At 43.1% G+C, this 21,906-nt stretch overlaps 1 protein-coding gene across 2 annotated transcripts in view; it reads right to left on the bottom strand.

Annotated features, from left to right (window-relative positions):
- HDAC11 (Histone deacetylase 11) overlaps nucleotides 1-21,906 on the bottom strand; it is a 41,554-nt gene that overhangs the window by 11,102 nt on the left and 8,546 nt on the right. For both annotated transcript variants that reach the window (XM_055066394.1, XM_055066395.2), the window contains exons 2-6: nucleotides 15,567-15,796; nucleotides 9,973-10,073; nucleotides 8,205-8,321; nucleotides 3,691-3,870; nucleotides 2,268-2,364 (exon numbers count right to left, since the gene is read on the bottom strand). In XM_055066394.1, the coding sequence (XP_054922369.1) occupies nucleotides 2,268-2,364; nucleotides 3,691-3,870; nucleotides 8,205-8,321; nucleotides 9,973-10,073; nucleotides 15,567-15,756 (685 nt within the window). In that variant the 5' untranslated portion in view covers nucleotides 15,757-15,796. The remainder of the gene's footprint in view (nucleotides 1-2,267; nucleotides 2,365-3,690; nucleotides 3,871-8,204; nucleotides 8,322-9,972; nucleotides 10,074-15,566; nucleotides 15,797-21,906) is intronic.

Below are 21,906 nucleotides of genomic sequence, written 5' to 3'. Positions count from 1 at the left end.
TGTCTTTACCTTGTGCTTTGATATTCTCGCTTTCTTGGGGCACAGGTAGTTCGCGGTGTTCCACTCTGAACTTTGGCACTTTGTTTCAGTGTCATACTGGCACACCCATTATTGTCACACCCAGTGTCACTTGTTATTATGCAGTCTAAAAAGTTCCATTCACTTTCTAACTGCACCAACATCTCACGGGAAGTCAACTTGTCATGGTTTTTGTTCACCACTCAGCACTCTTGGCACCAATTTCTAACAAACATTCCACATGTTCAAATCTTCAGAAATAATTTTGTAAACCGTTGTTTTCCACATGTTGAGGTCTTCCATGATTAATCTCATACTCAAATGATGGTGGGAGTCCAGGAGATATTTAACTTTGGCCACATTTTCGTCCAAACCACTTGCTGAAGGGCATCCAGATCGCTCTACATCTTCAACGGTTTCCCATCCGTTCCTGAATTCATTGAACCACCGGAAAACCTGTACCCTTGACAGGGCGTTGTCTTTGTAAGGCTCCTTAACCAAGGCAGGCATCTCAGAAGCGATTTTGCCCAGGTGAAAGCCAAAATTAATCGCTTACTGAATGCATACTGAATGCTCCCTGGTGACTGCAGCGTCGTGCGGCAGGCAGTCTCATTACTTTATGGACAAACCCTGTAGCTATATCAATGTATACTCGTTACATGCTAATACCAGTGAGCAAAAAAGTTTGATTTACTTGATTACATGCAACAATTTAACATAGTATCCGTGTTCATCATGTTGAGGTTTGGCTGCATAGCAGTGCCTTCTTTTTCTTGGGAGGGGCAGTAAATTATGTAATCTGCCGGCTGGTTTCTAATGCATCACTTCTTCATAACCTTGTTCAGGGTACTTTATTGCCAAGCTGACTAACTAAGACCACACGGTATTAAAATCCAGAAACACCTGCAAGCATAAGTTAAGGTTCAACCAACTAACCTAAGGTACAACTAACCAACCAAGCAAGTTAAGAGACTAATTACTAGATCAGTAACTGAAGAGAAAATCAGGTTCTATTTGGTTTAGCCATCTTACTGTTATCCATTTTTATCCGCGCACCTTTCATTTTGCTGAATCATGCTTAAGCTTGGTAGCACCACAGATACTTTGCTAGCAGAACTACTTTCTATGCACAACATCGCTCTCTTTTTGAGTGACTTACTATAGCACAGCACTAGACCATTGTCTGCTAAATGCAGTCAAACTTTTTTACATCACTTTAGGTTGGCAGCCATACTGAAAGCTTAACAGACCTCAAGCATAAAGCACTCGGGGTAAAGCCTGCTGTGCTTGCCATTAATTCTTTTGTGTCCTCTGTGTGCCATTCTAGGAAATTTGGCACTTTTGTGGCTCAGTTTATGGCACTTGCTTGCACCAGATATCCGGAACAAGGTAGCAGCTATACTAGTAACTAACATGAATATAATAAATTATCAAATTTAATGAAGTACACCTAAAATGTTTCTTGCCAATATCGAGTGCAGCAAATGTATACTTATAATTAATATTATATACAATGAAGCTATTTTCATGTCAGACGGGACTTCATTATAATGAGGTTCTAATGTATTTCCCTTTCAAAGGTTGACCCCTCCCCGCAAAGCAATAGGAGACATTCAAAGCTGCCAGCGATGGTGCAGAGTTGAAAGCATAAGCAGCAAGCTATGCAATGAGAGATAGTATCCATCTTTTGCTTTCGACTACACAGTCGAATTCTGATGTATTCAACACGGACAATGAGTTCTTGGATATAGTGAAATAAATCCAAAATTTTTATTGCCTGTATCATTATGTAATGAATATTGGATATATTGAAGGTATTTCTGTGCTACTAGTTGTCACTTTGCTGTAATGAGGTTCAACTGTAAATGCAAAAGTGCAGGACAGGCAACTGATACCGGTGTCACATGAGCACTTCTGATGATGACTTAGCCTGATTCAGACTGGAATTGTCAACCACGACTGCCTTCATCCTGCAGCTTGTGCAAAGGAGGCAATCGCGACTGTGAAATTCGATCCCGATCAGGCTAGATCGCAATCAAAAGTGCATCGTATGACATGCGCACCCGTGTTACAGAGATGTTGAAAACATGCAAAAAGAAAGAATACAGGACAAGAGAGCAATCGCCACAATGAAAAAAGCCTTCACTGCCTTCTTGAATTACCATTTCTTTCACACTAAGCTGGGGAAGGCAGCAACCTCCACCAGGTACCAAAAGCTGAAAATCCTACAGCTGTCCTTTTCTGCATACCTTTGGCGTACTCATCACCTGGGTAGATCGCTCTGTTGTAGACATCCATTATATACACATCTTTGTCACCCAGGAAGTCACGTGCATATCCATTGCCCTGCGTTGTATGTTTTAGAATTTAGTCCCAACCATCAGCTCAAGCCACTGTTCTCGTACACATCGAAGAATAAATGTGACCGGTTATTAGCACACTTGCATTACTCAGAAAGGTAATTCATTCCATTTATTAATTACAGCCTCGGAAGAATAATCAAGCATTTACAAAAGAAAAAGTACTATATCAATCAATTTCTTTTATGTTACTTTCCCTTCATTATTCTTTTTTGTCGTAATATTTCACAAATATGAATGAGTTTGTTGAGCTCTTTATGTACTGTTTGCTGGACAATGAAGATGTCTAACCTAGCTCATAAGCGACTGTTAAAAATATAATCAGTTTACAACCACAGCTGCTGCTTAAAAAGATAAATTGATCGATCACTTGGCATATAAGGGCACGGCTGTGCACAGATTGGCACAATGAACATAATTTGCACAGATTCACCCACAAGGCATATTTTTTACCTACTCAAAGCGTAACTCACACCAAGTTAGGACTTCCTCGTGCCCACTCATGCTCAGACTGACACTCCCTTGGACTCTAAAAACAAAAAGAGCACAAAGAATGGGGCAAGAAACTGAGACTGTACCAAATAGCCCAACTGCAAACTTTCCTAAAAAACTCCCTTCGAGCCACAAGAGTTCATCCCTGGCACAGTCTCTTAGGTGGGTCTGAATGAGAGTGAGTCAGCTCATTGAGCCTTTAAGTGCCGTGCCTGAGTATATTGTCTAGCCCCCAATGCACACCTCTGGCCATGCCTGAGACAAGTAATGAATATGAAACATTCATAGAATAGTTGCGCCACCTACTCAGAGTTTGGTCAAACTAAAATTTTATGGTAGGTTCTGTTTTTTACAGTACAGATGGTACGACAGAGCTTGCCAGTTTAAAAAGGCAACTCAGTGACTGTATCAACTGTTGCAATTCCTTGTTTTCCAACATGAAGGAACTGCTGCACGGCCCACATGTTTTTTGGACGATGCAGAAATTCCAAAAGAACTTATCAACTCTCATTCAGAGGACCTCGGTGTTGATTATGAGGTGCCGTTAAGGGACAATTACAGGGACGAAGAGGCGTTGTTGCAGGAGGAACACTAATTATACCAATTAAAGTTATTCATTAGCATAAGTCCCGATTTTCTTTTTGAATTTTCAGAATACAATTACTGTAAGATGTTGAGCAACACATTGCCAATAGCATTTGAATTTAGAGCCTGCTAATGTGTTACTTCGAAATTAAATTTGTGCTTCGGCAAAACACCAGCACCTAAATAATTATTTTGTCCGTCCATTTACGCAGCTGTCTCATCAAACAAGACACACCTGGTGTGCATCCAAGTCAACCACAATGACGTGCTTGATGTTGCCATGCCGCTGTAGCTCACGTACAGCAAGGGTGATGTCGGCGTAGCAGCAGAAGCCGCCACCTCGGCGGGCGCTTGCGTGGTGAAATCCACCGCCGAGGTGGATTGCCCAGCCATGATCCAGGGCAAGCCGTGCAGCCTGAAATTTGTGCTCATTCATCTAGCCACACTGCAACTGTGCTTTTGTAGGGCAGCGCACTGCAAGTTTCCAACCTTGTAGAAGTCCTCACCCTCTTGATGTACAAAAGCTGTTTGTAACTGCCAAATAAACGCCACAGACAATGAAGTGAAGGAAAAGCATTGCTTACAGTTCCCTTGGCTTCATATGGTTGTTACTAACAAAAAATAAAGCTTCTCAGTTGTCCTGGTTCTTCTTGCTCAAAAGCTGTCCGTGAGATTCATTTATTGATGCATACATGTGAAATGAATAGCTGGACTATGAGGGAGCTATTAACCAAAGGATACCGACTAAAGAATGACACTATTGTTAGTTTGGTATTGTAAGGTGTCCCTTCGAAAACTGATGTGCATTTAAATGGTGCAAAAAATTCGCAGTTCCGCCGCAAAGGCGAAGCATCGTTTGAGATGGCAAATTAGTGAAGGATAGCTGTGCGAAGTAAGAATAGCAGTTTTATCGGTCATATATACTTGTAAACATTTGCTTACTAACTAAATTAACAATAATAGAATGCGTAAGCATGACTGAACAAGGACGTAGAAACAGACACATGGAGACGGTGTTGTCTTTGTGTGTCTGCTTCTTTCTACGTCCTTGTTCAGTCATGCTTACACATTCAATCATGTATTCAAACCAACTAGCCCGTCAACGTTTTTAAAATAAATTAACGAGCATGGTGTCATGTGCGTTAAGGCAAACATAAACACACATTGCTCGATGACAGCGGGAACTGCCTGTGAAAATGCCGGAGTTAGGAATCGCGGCAGCAGCCGCGAGCCAATTGACCTCCGTGCACCTGTCGCTTCGACGCATACGAAACATAGAAAGCACAGCGCATATGGAGCTACCAGCACTAAATGCACTCTGCAAACATCACAGATCACTTTGAAGATGAGGCCCACATGGGCGTGCACTCTAGCCACATCAAAGATCACTTTGAAGACACGTGAGCGCCAGCAACGCGTCCCTATAGCGTCCGCCAAAGGCATCTACTAGAGCATCCACAATTCGTGTGGCCAACGCCGCAGTAGACACCGCGGTTGTGTCCACTCTGTATGGAGCAGCAGGCGAGGAGGACATCGAGGCACTGTAGCAGCTGCCGGAGAAAGATGCCCCTCCTCCCTCGCCTCACCCCCTGCCTCGCGCACCACAGGAGAGGGCCCGCATCTGGGTTGCTTTCCTCACTCACACACATGAGATTCAACCGCATTCGCCAGTTCACCCTCTCACACTTTCACATATGGAACCTCATGATGATGGCGATGGCAGAAATCCACCTGGAGTGTCCATATAATTGCTATAGCAATAAAAGGTTGGTTAATAGCAAGAAAAATTGAGGGCAAAGTTTCCAGTTCTGAATTTTGTACATGAACCACAGCGTCGAAGATGTTCTCAATTTCAACGTGCTGTATTTATTTCATTCTAGTGCACACATATGTTCCTGAAGAATTCACTGAACTATGACACGCATGTTAGAGTCGAGTATGAAACCAAAACTGTAATATGTGTTGTCCGTATCCCATGCCATAATCCAGTACGCAGGGCATTTAAAAAGAATGCAAGATGTCAACAGCCATGCACTAAACCAAACATGACTTGCTCTATGCAGAAGACAATGACAAGGAGGACTTAAACAACATGATGAGCAATGTCCGGTTAACTGTGTCTTGGATGTAGTACTAAACTTTCTCTTGCCAACTAAGAACAAATCGCTATTTCTCTCTCCTAAAAAATCTGGTGAGGCAACAATCAAGGGCACTGCATCTTTCATTTCTGGCCGAGAAAAATTGTGCGTGTTTTCAAACTCATCTGTCGTTTTCACATGGGGAGCAGGGGAGCGCATGTCCCTTCCTCTGGCACGTCCATGACTGCCTGTGAGTGTCAGTGCAGCTGATCCCACATGCGCATGCGTGTCCTATTTTGGAGGTGATCTGCGGCGAGCACAAAGGCTGGGCAAGCCGAGGTGGCCATGGCTTTATCTGTGCTGTCTTTCCATACGTTTAGTGCTGGAGGTCCCATAATCTCGAGTTTCGGATAGAGACACATTGATGCAAAAGGCAGACACAAAGCACTTGCTTCCCTCTGCCTGAGATCTTCTGGAATAGTGTCGTCCCACAGCAAGCAACACCATCAGCTGTGGTGGCTGAGCAGGTGCGAAAGCTTTGCCGGATTCACTTCGTACTGCCAATGTGAAGATATCATCGACACGGCATGAAACCGTAGCTTTATTCATCGACTCTCAAGTTCCACAAAATTTAATTTTTTAATCATTGAAATTCTCTCTTTTCTGATTGCTCGATAATTTGGAAAGTTGTACAGCTCCTTTCACGCAAGAAAAATCAGTCTGCAACTTTGCATGACATGTTGAATTTCAATATAATGCAATTTCGATTTAGTGAAGCAACGTGCCAATTATACAGACTTCTTTACATCGAGATTTAAATGTATAAGGAACAACAGTTTTTGAAGTCCACAATATGAAAGACTGATGCAAATGGAGACTTGTATGTATGTATTTGGTTCTGGAGAACCCAAGCTGTGGTGCAGACGATCCTGTTTCCAAACAAACACATGGAGGAAGTCACTTATACACAATATTTAACAGCCATCAAGTCAGCATGTCTCAATATCGGCAGCCTACGAATTCGCCGTTTCTATTTAAACAAATCTATTATTTGGTCAATCTCACAATGTTTGCATTCCTCCAAAATGATGCGGGGTGCTGTGGTATCGCCCTTAGCTCCTTGAACGAGCATTCCACTCTACTGCATGGATCTACAATCCGAGAGTCACTTGCTGAAATGTGTGTGCTGTGCAGCCCAACCACACCCATGAAGGGGCACGTTTCACAGCCGCTAACAAAAAAGAGACTGAGCAAACACAGACAGAGGAGGAAATGTGCTTCCAGAAATATACACCAGCACAGAGGAGGCAAAGCCTGCTCTGTGCTCGCCAACTTCATGTTACTGTGCACACGTCTGAGTGGAAAGAGTGGAGAATTTTCAGGTACACCAGTGACATGGCAGGACCAAAATGGGGAAATATACTGGCATGTCAGTGACACTGAAATGGTTAAGGAATGCTTTGAGGGAGAATGGTAAGTAAAATAGCAATTTTTTTAGCTGAGGTCCCGGGACTGAAACCGTGAAAGTGGGGTTGGTCTCAGGATTCACATTAAGTGGACATGCCCTGAGCAAGGCAAGGCTTAGGATGTCGACTTCTGTTAGACGAGTCCCGATGGGACCAACGAAATTGGTCAAATTACTTGAACGCCTCTGCAAGTCAATTGCATTGAACGACTTTGCAATAATCGCAAACAGGATCGCAAACCGCTCCTCTGAAAGGAGTTTGTCCTGCAACACATGCAATTCTTGTAGATGTCAAAGACACCTGACGTGACTGCTGGCTAGTTTAGCACTTAAAATAACTTTTGAACTTTGAACTGCAAATACCTTTTGAATTGGCTTTTCTAATCAAAATACGAAAGCAGCATGTTGTCATCGCTGCAGTCCTATGCCAGAGCTTGTTCTGTTGGCACCTTGTGATGATGACAGGCACGGCACAGCATTAAATATGTATAGCGAATGTGTCAGTGAACGGGAGTTCAATGTACGCGTCATACATTAGTAAACTTTCGCATGAGATTTTACAGCTGTTAGATGTAGACAATAATTTGACATATCCGAATTTGATATATCCAGGATAGACTGTACATCTGTTTGAGTGTATCTACTTTTTTATTTTATTTTTAGTATTTATGCAAGCACACCTGTATTCATTATAAATAATGCCTCTTTAGCTAGAGAAAATATTTTTTTGTCACTTTATGGTCACTTCTAAAAAATTGTGGTAAATGTTTTTCGAAATAGGTCAGTCTGAAGATTTTAAATCTGCAATAAGAGAATTTACCCTGCGTAGCACTGCATTTGGCAAAAAAAGTTTACCCTCAAAGAGTTAACGCACGTGTGTTCGAAGAACCTTGTCTTTCTCTCTCAGCTTTCTATTCCCTCCTTCTCCTTCCCTTGAGCAGGGTAGCAACCTTGACGCTATTCTGCTTAACCTCCCTACACTTACCTCTTCACATTCATCCTGAAAACATCCCGCATTTTGATCACGATGTCTGAAAGATGCCAAAACGTCAGTTTCACATTCCCTGGTCAGCAACAAAGTTCCCAGTTGCGACAACGCTGACAGGTGGTGTTAACAAAATGTTTAACAGCTTCTATGAGATGCATGACACTTTTCAGGATGTACATGTTATGCTAGATGGGCGGGTAGTAGGGCACCATACTGACCAGAACAGTGCCAGCAGTCTGGAAGCGAAAGGGCTTGAGCACCCGTCTCTGAACCACGCAGTTGGGAAGCATGGCCATGAAAGGCACCTCCGTCACCGTGGCAACGTATGCGCTCCACTGCACACCAAACAGAAAAGGCTGAATAACACAACAGCAAACTTTCCTTTTTGATGTTGTGCGTTGTTCTTCCCTCCTGCAAGCAATAAATGGTAGAGCGTTGCTAATATGTTCCTTAGTGATGCATTTCCCCGATTATAGTGCTGCTAAGGCCTAGTCCCCATGACAATACACATAATGTGTTCTTAGCTACCACATTCTACGCAAAGGTGGTAATTCGGGCTATTTCTTCTGTCAAACTGGGACACTAGCGCCAAAAATACAAGAGCAGTGTTGTTCTTATGTCTGTCCTTGTCTCTTTAGCTCTGTTTTGTATGGCAGCAGGTTCCATTTCTTGCTTCCCATGAAAAGATGTTTACTTCCCCAATGAAAATACATGCCTATTGGGTTTTAACGTTTGCTTGGATGTGGGTGGCATAAATGGCTTAGTTGTCTCAAGGAGTGGACACTCATAATTTTGGCAGATCGCCCAGTCTGTGAACAAGTGGGTTTGGAATTATATTGATTACATTGCATTACACTGCATCAGGCATTACTACATACAATTTCGAGGCACTCTATGCTATTCTATTCAATAAGTTTAATGGCTGTAAGTTATTTTAAAATGTAAGATTAACTCCTTTTTTGCCATGGACAAGCTGGGTTCATCCACTTGCTTCTGGTACAAACAGCCAAGAATGAGCTCAGCCCATCAATGGTACTTTTTATTTTCTTACAGTTTCATGGGCGAGCTGGTTTTGTCTCAGTGGTTTATCTTTCTGGTAGATGGCAGCACACAATCAGTCAGGCAGTACAAGCAGGAGCAAATTTATTCTGGGGGAAGATGGCAACTGCGGTGTCTCAAAATAGTTTGGCCATTTTTGGTTAGGTTTGGGGTTATTAGCATGGCCCGAAAGGAGTCAAGCAAAAGTGAAAAGATACTGCACTTAAAATTAAGAAGCCACTCACACTATGTGGTAAAATAAAATGAAAAAAAAAAAAGAAATGCACATGGGAAATCAGCACTGAACCTGAAATAGTAACAGCCCCGAGTACTCAATAAGGAAGTCGAAGGGAGGGAGGCAGAAACATTTATCTCCAGTAATGTTAGATCTACACACATGACTGGGAAATGCTTCGTGCTCTTAGGTCACACCAAAATATCAAGCTGCATTTATCTCATCAGTGACACAGCTGAAAGGAAGAGCTTTTTTCATGTCTCCAAAATAAACCAACCAAAGATTTATTTTTTGAAGCATAGGAAAGCAGAACGTAGCACATAAGCACATGTGAGCAAAAACATGAAAAGTGCTAGAAATATCTGTCAACATGCCTAAAATGAACTGACATAAACATATCAGAAACAGTGAAGCACATGAATGCCATTCCACACAAATCTGTGAAAGCTTTCTCACTGCAGCACTTACTGAGGGCTAAATGACTCAGATTGTCCACCTTCTCTTTATATGACACGCTTCACTGTTTCCTTCATCAATTATTCACCATTGGCATAACGTATTACCTATGTCAGCATACCAATTATATGTGCTAAGAGATTACCTTAAGCTGGACTGAGTTTAGTCAGGGACACTTCAATGAAATCATAATGCATTACCTTAACTGCTAGTATCGTACACTTTCACAGGTCATTATTATAAGAGCAGGCACTGACTTTAAGCTTGCTGATGTAGGAGGGTGTGTGCACGACCAACAGCTCCTCGTCAGTCGCCTCATGAGGCTGGTAAAAGTTGCCATCTGTCAAAAGACCAGCACCTGCACAAGATATTTGTTCAACATTTGTTTACCATTCGTAACTCAATCTGTCATAAAGATTTCCAGACCTTACAAGCACCTTTTTTTTTAACATTTTGGCATGCAAGATTTGCCTCTCGTAAACATGGAGGTCAAACAATCTTTAATCCTTGAGTAGAAATAGAAGCAATGAATATGAATATGAATGTATGAATAGAAATAGGTGCAAGTTGGCCTTAAATGCCAAGTGCAACGAAACTTCACTTGGATAAACAGGTTTTAGGTGAGTAGCACGTACCAATGAAGCAATCTTAGCACAGCTGCAAAGCTGGCAATTGTGTAATTACTTTATTAGAAGCCTCTAAAGAGCACATAAGTAGATGACACATGTGCCCGGTGGTTAGCGGCTGTGACTAAGTCCTAGCACGTCACCTCAGAGAGTTTTCAGTGCGCCGTGGGCTGCAGCAGTTGCTACCTGATCTCAGAGGTCATGCCAAAGAGCCACACATGCCAGGTCACGTGTGACTTCTGGTGTGCAGTAATGATGGGGTTTCTTTTTGACAGCAAAGCTGTTAGCCTGTAGTTGGTCGGAAGTTCTTGATCTGTGCTCCCCGAAAAACAAACGGCAACTGGAAAAGGGCTCTTTTGAGTTTCCACATAACAGAATTATGTTTCCTCGTATATTCAAATTATAATCAGATGCTATCATGTCTATAGGTTGTGTGCAAGTCATGCTTTACAAATTTTCTGACATTTTACTCTGAAAAATATAATTATTTCAACAATGTATTTGCGCCAGGTGGAGGGCCTACTAGAACGAGGATTGGTGCCGTGATTGTGACTCGGTGTTCGTGTAGTCTCTCGTTGAAATAAACTTTTTCTAAGCACTCTGTCCTTGATGCGTGGGCACTCTGCCCTTTGCATCTGTTGCACAGCGTGTGCCATGACCGTAATCAACATTAAAGTAAACAGTGTTAAAAAAGTTACAGTGATGTTTCATTTCATGAACATGCTTTATCTGTATGGACGCCGCGAACGTGGTCGCAGACGCTACATTGATCTCGACGGAGTGATGCCTTGTGGTGGTGGTGCTTGCGTAATGTCGGCAACAGCTTCACTGTATATTCACTTTCACAGGGTGTAATTGAGGCGGAATTTTTTTCCCCCCAGTTTCAGTATCAAGAACGGCTATTTTTGCTAGCTTTTCACAATGTTTCCGCTCATATTTCAAACCTAATATTTTGCACGGAAGCTCCTCTGTATGTACACTACCTTAAACAAAGCTTCTTGCATGGTCCAAAGTTTTGTTGCAGTCGGCCTTTATATACCAGTCAAAGAGCCAAAGAGCGTTGCCAGCCACAGTATGCAGCCAGATCACAAGTATGTAAGGCATCGAACAGATGCACAGAGTTAAAACCTTTTCTGGAAATTTAACACTCCTGTTCTCAGTGAAAATATAGAAGTAGGAAAATTTCCCCAATCGGTCATACTTCATAACAGACTGAAATCAGCACTTTAGCTATGACATGTGATGTTGTTTTTATGTAGCATAATGCTGTGCAGAAAACAATAAGAGACAAAAAAGAAGAATCAACATTCATACCATATTCAGACCCACTGTCCATCCTCGTCAACGTCGGCTTACGTCTTTTTCAATATTATACCATAAACGAAGAGACAAAAAAAATTGTGGTGCAACATAAAGCTTGGCGCAGGAAGCAGTAAGGTATACCAAGCATTCATTCAATTTGTTGCTGCTAGTTTATGGGAAAATGTATACTTTGCGTCAGACTTACTGTTGCACTATCCCCAACAAAGAATGAATGCCTGTAGTATGAAGGAGTACTGACAGATATTGTTGAAGTTGGAGGAATTCTACCAAGTGCTTCTTTTACATAAATTGATCCCGCTTTGCAATTACAAAACATTTCAAGTATTCTAATTTTGCACTAAAGTTGGTCTCAGAATCCTGGACTGACTTCATTGACACTACCGAGGTATCCTGACAGAGCAAAGCTTGCTGACTTCAATGTAGCAATAAGGTTTATAAGTATGCTAATTTCACTCATAAAAAACTTAAAATAAATGAGAGTCACACCTGACTCACTACTCGTAAGGGACGTTCTACGTTTAAAGCGAAGCTTTCCTTGCAAACCTTTTTTAGACTTTGCTGACTGCAGCTGCTGGTATCTACCCAAATAAAGCCTGTGTTTCCATTAGACCAAAGATGTAGCGATGAAATGGGTGAATAACTGTCAACATTACCACTGTCTTCTGCATCGTATTTCTCTCTGCGTGCTGCTCTCCTGAGCAAATTTTACTCTAACGGAAATGAAACATCATCTACATCCTCATGACTGCCCTGAATCTGTATCTCACAGTGTGTACTCGCATGAATGGCTGCTTACATTATAGCATAGCTCAAGTGTGAAATGTGTATAAACATAAACAGTGCGTAAACATATACATTGCTCACCAGAGTGGCAGTTTGGCAATCGATAAGAAAGTTAAAGAAATGCGCATCTGGAAATGACGAAAAAGGCAGGCACACACACACATGCACGCACGCACGCCTGCACACACACACACACACAGAGAGAGAAAGTAAGAAAGTTAAAGAAATGCGCATCTGGAAATGGACGAAAAAGGCACACACACACACACACACACACAGGTGTGTGTGTGTGTGTGTGTGTGTGTGCGTGCGTGCGTGCGTGCGTGCGTGTGTGTGTGTGTGTGTGTGTGTGTGTGTGTGTGTGTGTGTGTGTGTGTGTGTGTGTCAGACACGTGAAGATTTGACACGTGGAGGTTGAATCGGTCTTGAGAGCCACTTTGTTTGTGCATTGTTGTCTCTATTGTAAATATTGTAAATACACCTTTATATGTGACATCTGCAACATAACAAATTGGTGAGAGGTGCGGGGTGCCCAAGAGAAACAACAACGGTGTTCCACAGTGGTCGTCACCTCGGTCTGGACAATATGATGGACGAAGCAAGACCCAACATAGCGCGGTTCACATAACGCCTACACCCCTGATGGTTGTGCTAGCTCAGCCGCGAGATCCAGGATCATTCTGCGGCACCAACCACCTCAACGTGGAAGACTGGATCGCCATGTATGAGCGTGTAAGTGCCCACAACAAATGGGATCCGATGATTATGTTGGTTAACTTGGTCTTCTACCTGCAAGGCACGGCGAAGGTGTGGTGTGACAAGCAGGAGGAAAAGCTTAATGACTGGGACACATGAAAACGGAAGCTGAGGGACTTGCTTGGCTGTCCCGCCGAGCGGAAGAGCACCACTAAGAAAGAACTAGCGACCCAGGCCCAGATATCCACAGAATCATACTTCTCTTACATCCAGGACATGCTGGCTCTGTGCTCCTACTTGTACGGCCGCACATTTTCCATGGTTGACAATCACCACCACGCCTTGTGCTGGCCCTCTTAACTTAAAGACCCCACTGGACGAGTGGATAGATGGGCGCTGCGGCTCCAGGAATATCCATTTCCTGTTTTATACAAGTCAGGCTGTTTGCACAAGGGTGCCAACAGCCTCTCCCATCATCCTGTCGACTGCCTTGAATATGACGCGCATGACATCGACTCTTACGTCCTATCCATTTCTGATCTGCACGACATCCACACTGAACGGCACGATGACTGCTTACGTGTTCTCATTGATGGTCTCAATTCTGGACATTCGAAGCCCATGCTGTGCATAGTAGCTGTATTTGTGTATTATGTGCCTCTTTCATGTGTGTCCGGTTTGTGTTTCTTTAACGTTTTCATAAACATTGCAGCTTATGCGCAGTAGGACCAGCATTTTCACTTGACCAGAATTTTCACGCCATCTCCGGACATCAATTCTTGAGCAGTTGCATGACGCCCCCACTGCAGGCCACCTCGGTGTTTCGCATACTTACGACCACGTACGGTGCCGCTTCTACTGGCCAGGCCTGTACTGCTCTGTGCACCACTACGTTGCAGCCTGTGCGCTCTGTCAACACTGTAAAAAACCTGCTGCGCTGCCCGCTGGACGCCTTCACCCCATCAATGTGCCCTCAGAGCTATTCTTTCGCATCAGTCTGGATCTTCTCGGACCTTTCCCGACATCGAAATCTGGCAATAAGTGGGTCATTGTTGCAACTGATTATGCGACCCGGTATATGATCATGCGAGCTTTGCGCACAAGCTGTGACACTGAGGTGGCAGATTTCATTCTACATGACGTCATCCTGCGGCGCACCCGGGCAGCTCCTCACTATCGCGACTGCACCTTCTTGTCCAGAGTAGTTGAAGACCTACATCACTCCTGTTTTGTTGAGCACAAGCCTTCCATTGCCTACCACCCGCAGAAAAACAGAGTGACGAAGCGGCTCAATCACATGTTGACAGAAATGCTGTCTATGTATGTTATTGACGATCACAGTGATTGGGACAGCACGCTACCCTTCTTACCTTAGCTTATAATTGATCCCATCACAAAACCGCTGCCTTTTCACCCTTTTAACTTCTGTTCAGCTGCCACCCCTCTTTGCCCTTTGACACACTGCTTCCTTCCTCGACGAACACTCCCATTGAACATGCCCAAGACATCTTCACCCGGGCTCACGCAGCATGCCAGACTGCCAGCTCACGGTTCATTGAGTCTCATGCAGAGCAGAAGATCCAGTACAACAGCTGAAATCAAGTCGTTCGATTTCCTCCTTGCTCCGTTGTCCACCTATGCACACCACGTCGGCTTGTCTGAAAAGCTGCTGCTGCGCTACACAGGGCCCTACACGATAGTGCATCAGCTTGACGATGTGAACTATGAGATCACTTCGCTGGACTCGCATGTCCCCATGGACGTTGTGCATGTGTCTCGGCTGAAGCCTTACTCTGCCGCGAGTTCACCTCCGTCATAGTTAGCACCGGGACAGTGCCTTTTCAGGCGGGGGTTATGTTGCAGCGCAACCAAGAGTGGCGCCAGTCAGAAGAAGACGATTTGACATGTGGAGGTGGAATCAGTCATGACAGCCATCTTGTTTGTGCAGCATTGTCTCTCTTCTTCATATGTGACTTCTGCAACGTAACTATATATATTTATAGTACCTGTATTTGTGTATTATGTGCCTTTTTCATCTGTGTCCGGTTGTGCTTTAACATTTTCATAAACATTGCACAATATTAAAATTGTGACCTGTGCATTGCATGAACTATTGAATAAGATTGCACATTGCAAGGGATGATAATAAAGGCGAGTGTACACATCACATTTAGAAAATATGATTTTGAGGCACTATAAAGACATGCATGAGGGAGAAACACGCATATACAACTTCCCCAAAGAAGAAGTTTTATTAAGATCACATTTAGTTTTATATATAATGCTCAATTAAACACTTCACAAAAGCTTTGCTTCAAATAGATTCTAACAAGTGCATTGATAATTTAATATTTGATAACTTTTATGCTTACACTTGATTTATTCACGATGTTACATACATCATACATGCGCAGGATACTCACGCCTGAGTGCAGTGAACACCTTGCCCCATTTTCCTGCATCAAAGGGGTGCACCTTCTCCAGGCCATAGAAGGAGATGTTGTAAGCGTCGCTGTACACGATGGGCAGCTGGTCGTGCTCGCCGTAGCCTTCGGGATGGTACTCCGTGCCCCCCATGCTTTGCTGTGAAGAAGTCTGGGAGGAGCCGCGCATTGCCACTTGGCCGGACCCACAATCCAGCCGCTGTAGCTCCCTGCATTAGGAGACACAGCAGAGTTAAATTGCAGAGCTCTCAGCAATGACAACTCTTTTGGCATAGTGAGATATAAGAAATGTTGTACGGTCATAAGTGATACAAATTTGATGGTTTGTGCACATCGCTTTCCCTGTCTTCTGCACTGTGGTGAAACTCACGTAATAAGCTTTAGAACACAAACGTCATCACACAACATCTCATTTTTCAGCTTCAACCAACATTCAGTCAAATCAGACTGCTAATTTCTGGGCAGCCATTTACTTACTTTGTTTTTGTGTGATGAATGTTCATTTACCTTTGAAAAAGACTGCTAATTTGTGCTCTTGTATGCCATCTGCTTTTCTTCCTGTTTAAAATAGTTTTGTTTTTCCGGCAAGGGCTACGTCACAGAACATACTCAAAGGTCTGGAACTTCCTCATTGTGCAAACACTAGAGTTTAATCATCATCATCAGCAGCAGCAGCAGCAGCTTATTGCAAGTCCACAGGGGGATTACAGAAATTCAAAACAACATAATGTCAGCACAGAGAAGAAGTGAAAACACACACTTCACTCATTCCTGATCATTGCTCCTTGACACTTGTACAAAATTCATGCACCAACCCCACTATTATGAGAACACTGTACCAGTGCCAGCCATTAACTGCCGTTTTTTTTTTTTTTCACCTGTGCATGTTGTAGGCACGAATGGTATAGAGATACCTAAGCTTTCTGATGCAGTCGAACAGCAATTGTCCAATCTATGATAATTCAAAATTCTGAACGATTCAAAAAATCTCAAATTTTTGGCAGGCCAGCTACGTTAGAGTGCATTTTGAAGATACATTCATTTATTCAAACAATCCTTTTGAGTATTTCAATGATTTCATAATTTTAACCTTCCAGAGCATAAGTGAGATGGTCGGAGACAGCTGTCATTTACAAAGCTCCAGTAGTCAAAATGCACCTATGTTTGTTATTCATGCAGCTGTATAGTGTCAGACGTGCATTTCTTTGTTTTTGTCTGTGACTGTATTTCACCAGATTGTCACTGATATCGATTTGTAACTTAACACAAGATGCGCCTACGGTATATGAACGTTTTTTAATGTTGTTGCTGATTCTATAGCAAAGAGTCTTCTTTGCTCAGATATCTCACGCAACATGAATAGTGTGAAGTGAAGTGCAAACAAAAGTAAACTAGAACATTTTTTACATAGTATTACATGAATCTGTGGTGTCCCATCACTATAGCCCAAAAATAGACCCTAGGGAATAAATCATGCCAGTGTCATACACACTAGCTAACACAGAAACAGAAAGTCACAGTCTAAGATGTACGTTCTGAGTTCCTGACATCTGAATTTCAGTTGATTGTCCAGTGCTTAGTAAAATATGGTTGAAAATACCTTATATACTAGTATAAGGGGCACCCTCATGTAAAGGCTGCACCCTCCCTTTGGAGGGCAAAATTTAGGGAAAAAATTCACAACGTGCCAATGGAAAGCGAAGTTAGTTCTGTTGCCATTAGATGACACTAGCTGCTTTTCCATCAACGCCACCATGCCATTATTTCTTTGTGTGGCACATTGTCTTTGGCTGTGTTGGCAGTATTTCGAGTCAGATCGATGGCATTCCAGGGGCTCTTCCGGGAGTGAAAAAAGCAAAAGCAAAATTGAGTGATAATAAAAATGTTTATGTCATTTGTGCCTCTCTTACCCTCTGCTACAGTTGCAGGAACAGTATGAACCTTTAGCAGGCTGCAATTGGCCTGATTTGTGTAAGGGCTGCAATCAGCCAAGATTCTACTAAAACAAAGTGCAGCCATTACACACATATATACGGTAATGTGGCAATATGCCAGGAGATGCCTGTCTAGAACTTGCAAATCTGTGCAGCCCTAGAGCTTTTGAGTCAAAGATGAGAATGTCCAATGTCGGCAGTGTAATTATGTATTGTTAATTTAGTGATAACCATTGGGTGTTATGCAGAACCAATGATTATCACTAACTTAACATTAATACAGGATGTTTTAGGCTCCCACTTCCTGCAGATCATCAATGTTTTTACTCATTGTTACAAGGCTGGTGGTGCTATCGCAGACAGTTATATCAGCTTACACTTGCATTTAACGGGTGCCCAAGCAGCAAACCTCTGCATGTAGTGTTGGCGGCCCCCATGTGTGCTCTTGCTTATGCTACAGTGTGCTCGCATTTCTTTATTTTTTTTCATGATTGCCCTAGCTAATCCGGAAGGACTTCTAATGAAGACATCGGTGCCATTGGATCAAATCGAGAGCATGATGGAATCTTCTTTTCTTTGTCGTTGTCTTGTTGCATTCATCAGTGCTGTTGGATGTGTGTGTGTAGCACCTTGTTTCTTCAACTTGAAGCAAAGTGGATGTCCGACAGCTCTCCGTTGCGGTGTGCCGAGAAGAGCATGCATGGAGAAAAGTGCATGCATGAAAACCACCAATGGGTGCGTGGAGTAGTACTGCTTGCGCAAGTGTCAGACGCGAGCTAGGAGCGAGGTAACTGTGGATTAACCAAGAAATAACCAGTGTTCTTCCCGAATCATTGGGCCCATGCTGCAGATACAGCCTTATGCAAAATTATATGGACTACTTTGTTCCCTCACTGTATATGATGTTCAGCTGTGTGGTGCAGTTCCTGTGGCACTCCTATCCATTCAGCCAGCCGGATTGCGAATAGAAGAGTTCTTTTCTCCCAGGCTGTTGAAACTTACGGCATACCACAGGAACTCTCTTAAACAGCCTAGCGAACACAGGCAACATAGTGTACTTTGTATACTTTTGACAAAGAATGTACATGTACAGATAATCATGTGTTCCAATCTTAACATTTCAAATAATATTTGATTGTATTCTCGTTGTGTAAAGTGTTGTCTCTTCTGCAAAACATCGCACTGCAAGTATTGCCCATGTACGTACATGTGCACTTAAACATTCAGATCAATTGAACCTTTACATGAAAAATGTGTTGCTGCTATCATATCTGTCATTTCTGTGTTAAGAAAGAGTGAACCTCCATTCCACAAGCCAAGACGTGTAGGCTGAAATGCAGAGACAAGGAAAAGAAGAGCATGAGGAAGAGCGGGAAAGGGTACAACAGCACAAGAGCGGATAGAAACATCTGCCTAAAAACTTTATATCTGTTCCTACGCCTATAATATGATAGAGTACTTGGTAGAATATATACATTTTGATAGCCCTAATCAAGACAATGTTTCCCTAACCCACTTTGAGAAAGATTCTAGAACTCCTTGGAATAAACATATGTGCACCGGACATCAGCAGAGATGTAGGAGATTTTTACCCTATAAAACAACTAAATGGATCTTTCAGACTGCGTCTTTAAATTGTGTGTCTTGGTGATTCAGTATAGAATTAAGTAGTCTTGTATATCTTTTGTGCTAGCCGAGCATACATGGAAATTTCCACTGGGGAACTGCGGTAGGAGCCCGTCCGGTTTCTGTATATAATAAAGTTTTTCAACAACTACTACTTCTACTAAGAGATGTGCACTTGGCCTGGCTCCTCACAATATTTTTGTGTGCTACAGATCTCTTTGCGCCTTCATTTTCCTCAAGATCATTTATTCAGGACGTGAGTACTGGCATGTATAGTTTCTTCCAGCACTACCCATCTGTGGTATAAGTATATTGTATGGAACGGATACTATGCAAGAACCCAAGCAACCTTGGCCAACTGCCGCTGCTTGGCCGATCGTCGGGAAATGATCGTCAAACGACTATATTGGCCAGCGAAGGTTGGCGAGAGGTCGGTATGACAACGGCCGCCGCCTTTACCGGCGGGCAGTCGGCAGAGGGCGTCTTGCCAACCTCTCTGTCAGACTGACTCCCGACCCGCCAGTTGGTCGCCGGCTCGGTACGATGGCAGCGCGTCGGACCAACGCCCGAGGCCGATGAGTAGCATAATTTAATTTTTATATCAATTCCTGTCTCTCGGTCTATACTTATAAAATTCTCACTAGGGAAATTTATTATAGGTGAAGGTAATACATTGTTATGCTTACAGAATTTATACTTTTCGTGACTATACACATACACAGCTGCATTAATATTATAAGGTATAGCGCAATGCGTTCAGAAACAGCGATATATGCGTGTGGGACCGTTTTCTGAAGCAATATGAAACTCGTCGTACGCGTAAACATGTGAATGAACCTGCCATGTTTATTTAAGGGAATTAAATTCTCGGGATGCTTGCAAGGATTAATTCTGTAAACATGCGGAATTTCACGTGGGCTGTGGTATATATTATGAATTTTCGCTAATCCTTTTTTACTGTAATTTAAACACTAAACTTCTAGAAATACTTGGGGTTTAACAAAGCAAACGTCACTAAATTAAACTTGTACCTACCGCCCTAAACATGGCCTCCGAGATGCCATCATAGAGCGCCGACGAATCTCTGGGGCGGAGCGCTGAAGCGGTTAGTGCGACCAGACCTCGCATCGCTCTGTTAGCGCTGCCCTCGGCGCGCTGCCACGTTCACTGCACTGCTAGTTTTCCTCCTACTCCCTCCCACAAGCGTCTCCTCTCCACAAACGTCACCCCTGTCTTCCACCCGGACTCTTCGCCTCCGCGCCAAGAGCTGCAACACAGAGGCGCTTTCCCCACCCACTGCATTCAGCCACCACTAAAAAGAGACGCGTTTTACGATGCTTGGCATCTTTCTTTCAATCCCTCTAGCTCCTTTTTGCATCAACTAATAGCGCTTTCACTCGTGTGAACGACAAGTGCACCAGAACATACGTATGATCAGCCTGAAGTTAACTTATGCGAATTATTACAGACTGTGGAGCTAGGAGTCCTTGAATTCCGCTCAGCAGGCAGTACCGAGCGGTGATGCTTTCATTTCCAAACAGAAAAACTAATGCAGGCCTTGCTCCACAGTGAATTTTTTATATTTCATTTATCACGGCAAGGCTATTCGTATCCTCCTCTTTTGGATATTTGACGTAAGGAAAGTGTCAGAAAACTAGTTAAACATCTCTTTACTACAGCGTAGATATATTGTTTACTCAAAATGAATTGGTCAGATATGAATTCACAATTTAAAATTTTGGAAGAACATGCGCGACGAGGTGATAACACTGAACGCACGCTGAGCATTTGCCAAAAGGCGAACGCGAATTGAACCAAGAATAGAACTACGGTTAGGAAAATGCTTATGTGGAAACCGCTGGAAACAAAAAACAGTGGCGCAAAAAAAAGAGGACTAGAAACAGAATGAGCCCTGTGTCCTCGTCTTTCACGCCATGATGTTTTTCATGAGCCAAATAGCCCAAGCAAACGTTATGAGACATACTAAGAATTAACTTCCCCTAATAAAAGTGCTGATGTCTTCATTTTGCAGGAAATGACTGGTGAGCGCCAGGTGTTTTCTGTTCCTGCTTTGCTACGGGACTGTGAAACGTAAATGCATCAATAGTATAACTGCGGTGTTGCACCTACAGCAACACAATTTCGAAATCTTCTCAGCCAATCTTTTCTTCCTTTTAGTAGAAATAATTTGGCTGCTACGACGGCGCAATTCATCTGCTACGGCACCGAGTCCCACTACCCATTCTCTAAATTTTTGTTTCTTCTTTCAAGAACTGGTTTGCCAAAGGCTCGAGGATCCCTTTTTACGAGTGCGCCCCAGCAAGACTTCCTCTGTTGCACGCTTCTGCAGCAGCACTTCGCGCTCGCCCAGGTTTTCTCGCATAGTTTCCGCGTGGGTGATTTTCAAATAGCAATGCAAGGTTTTCCCTCATGGTGCTGGCTGCCGATTTCACACTCGGCACGCCGCTTGCCGGTTTTCCAGTTGGGCTGGCAAGCGCTCTGTTAGGCACTCATACATAACAGACAACTGTATCCTCGCAGTAAGCGCGTTTCTCTTCGGTGCAACAAAAAATGCGTTCCTTCATAAAAATCTAACACGTATGATTTCGGCTCATATGTATACCTACAGCACACCGACCTCTTAATGGAATAGTGCTTTATGTTCAGATTCATGATTTATCATTCGCTATGTGCCACTGGCTGCACGCAATTCAGTCTAATCCTTCAGACTGAGCATGTGCCATCTTCTTCGGGTGATT

This window comes from Dermacentor andersoni, chromosome 6 (assembly GCF_023375885.2).
Source record: "Dermacentor andersoni chromosome 6, qqDerAnde1_hic_scaffold, whole genome shotgun sequence".
NCBI lineage: Eukaryota > Metazoa > Arthropoda > Arachnida > Ixodida > Ixodidae > Dermacentor > Dermacentor andersoni.
This window is presented reverse-complemented; position numbering and strand designations above follow the sequence as displayed.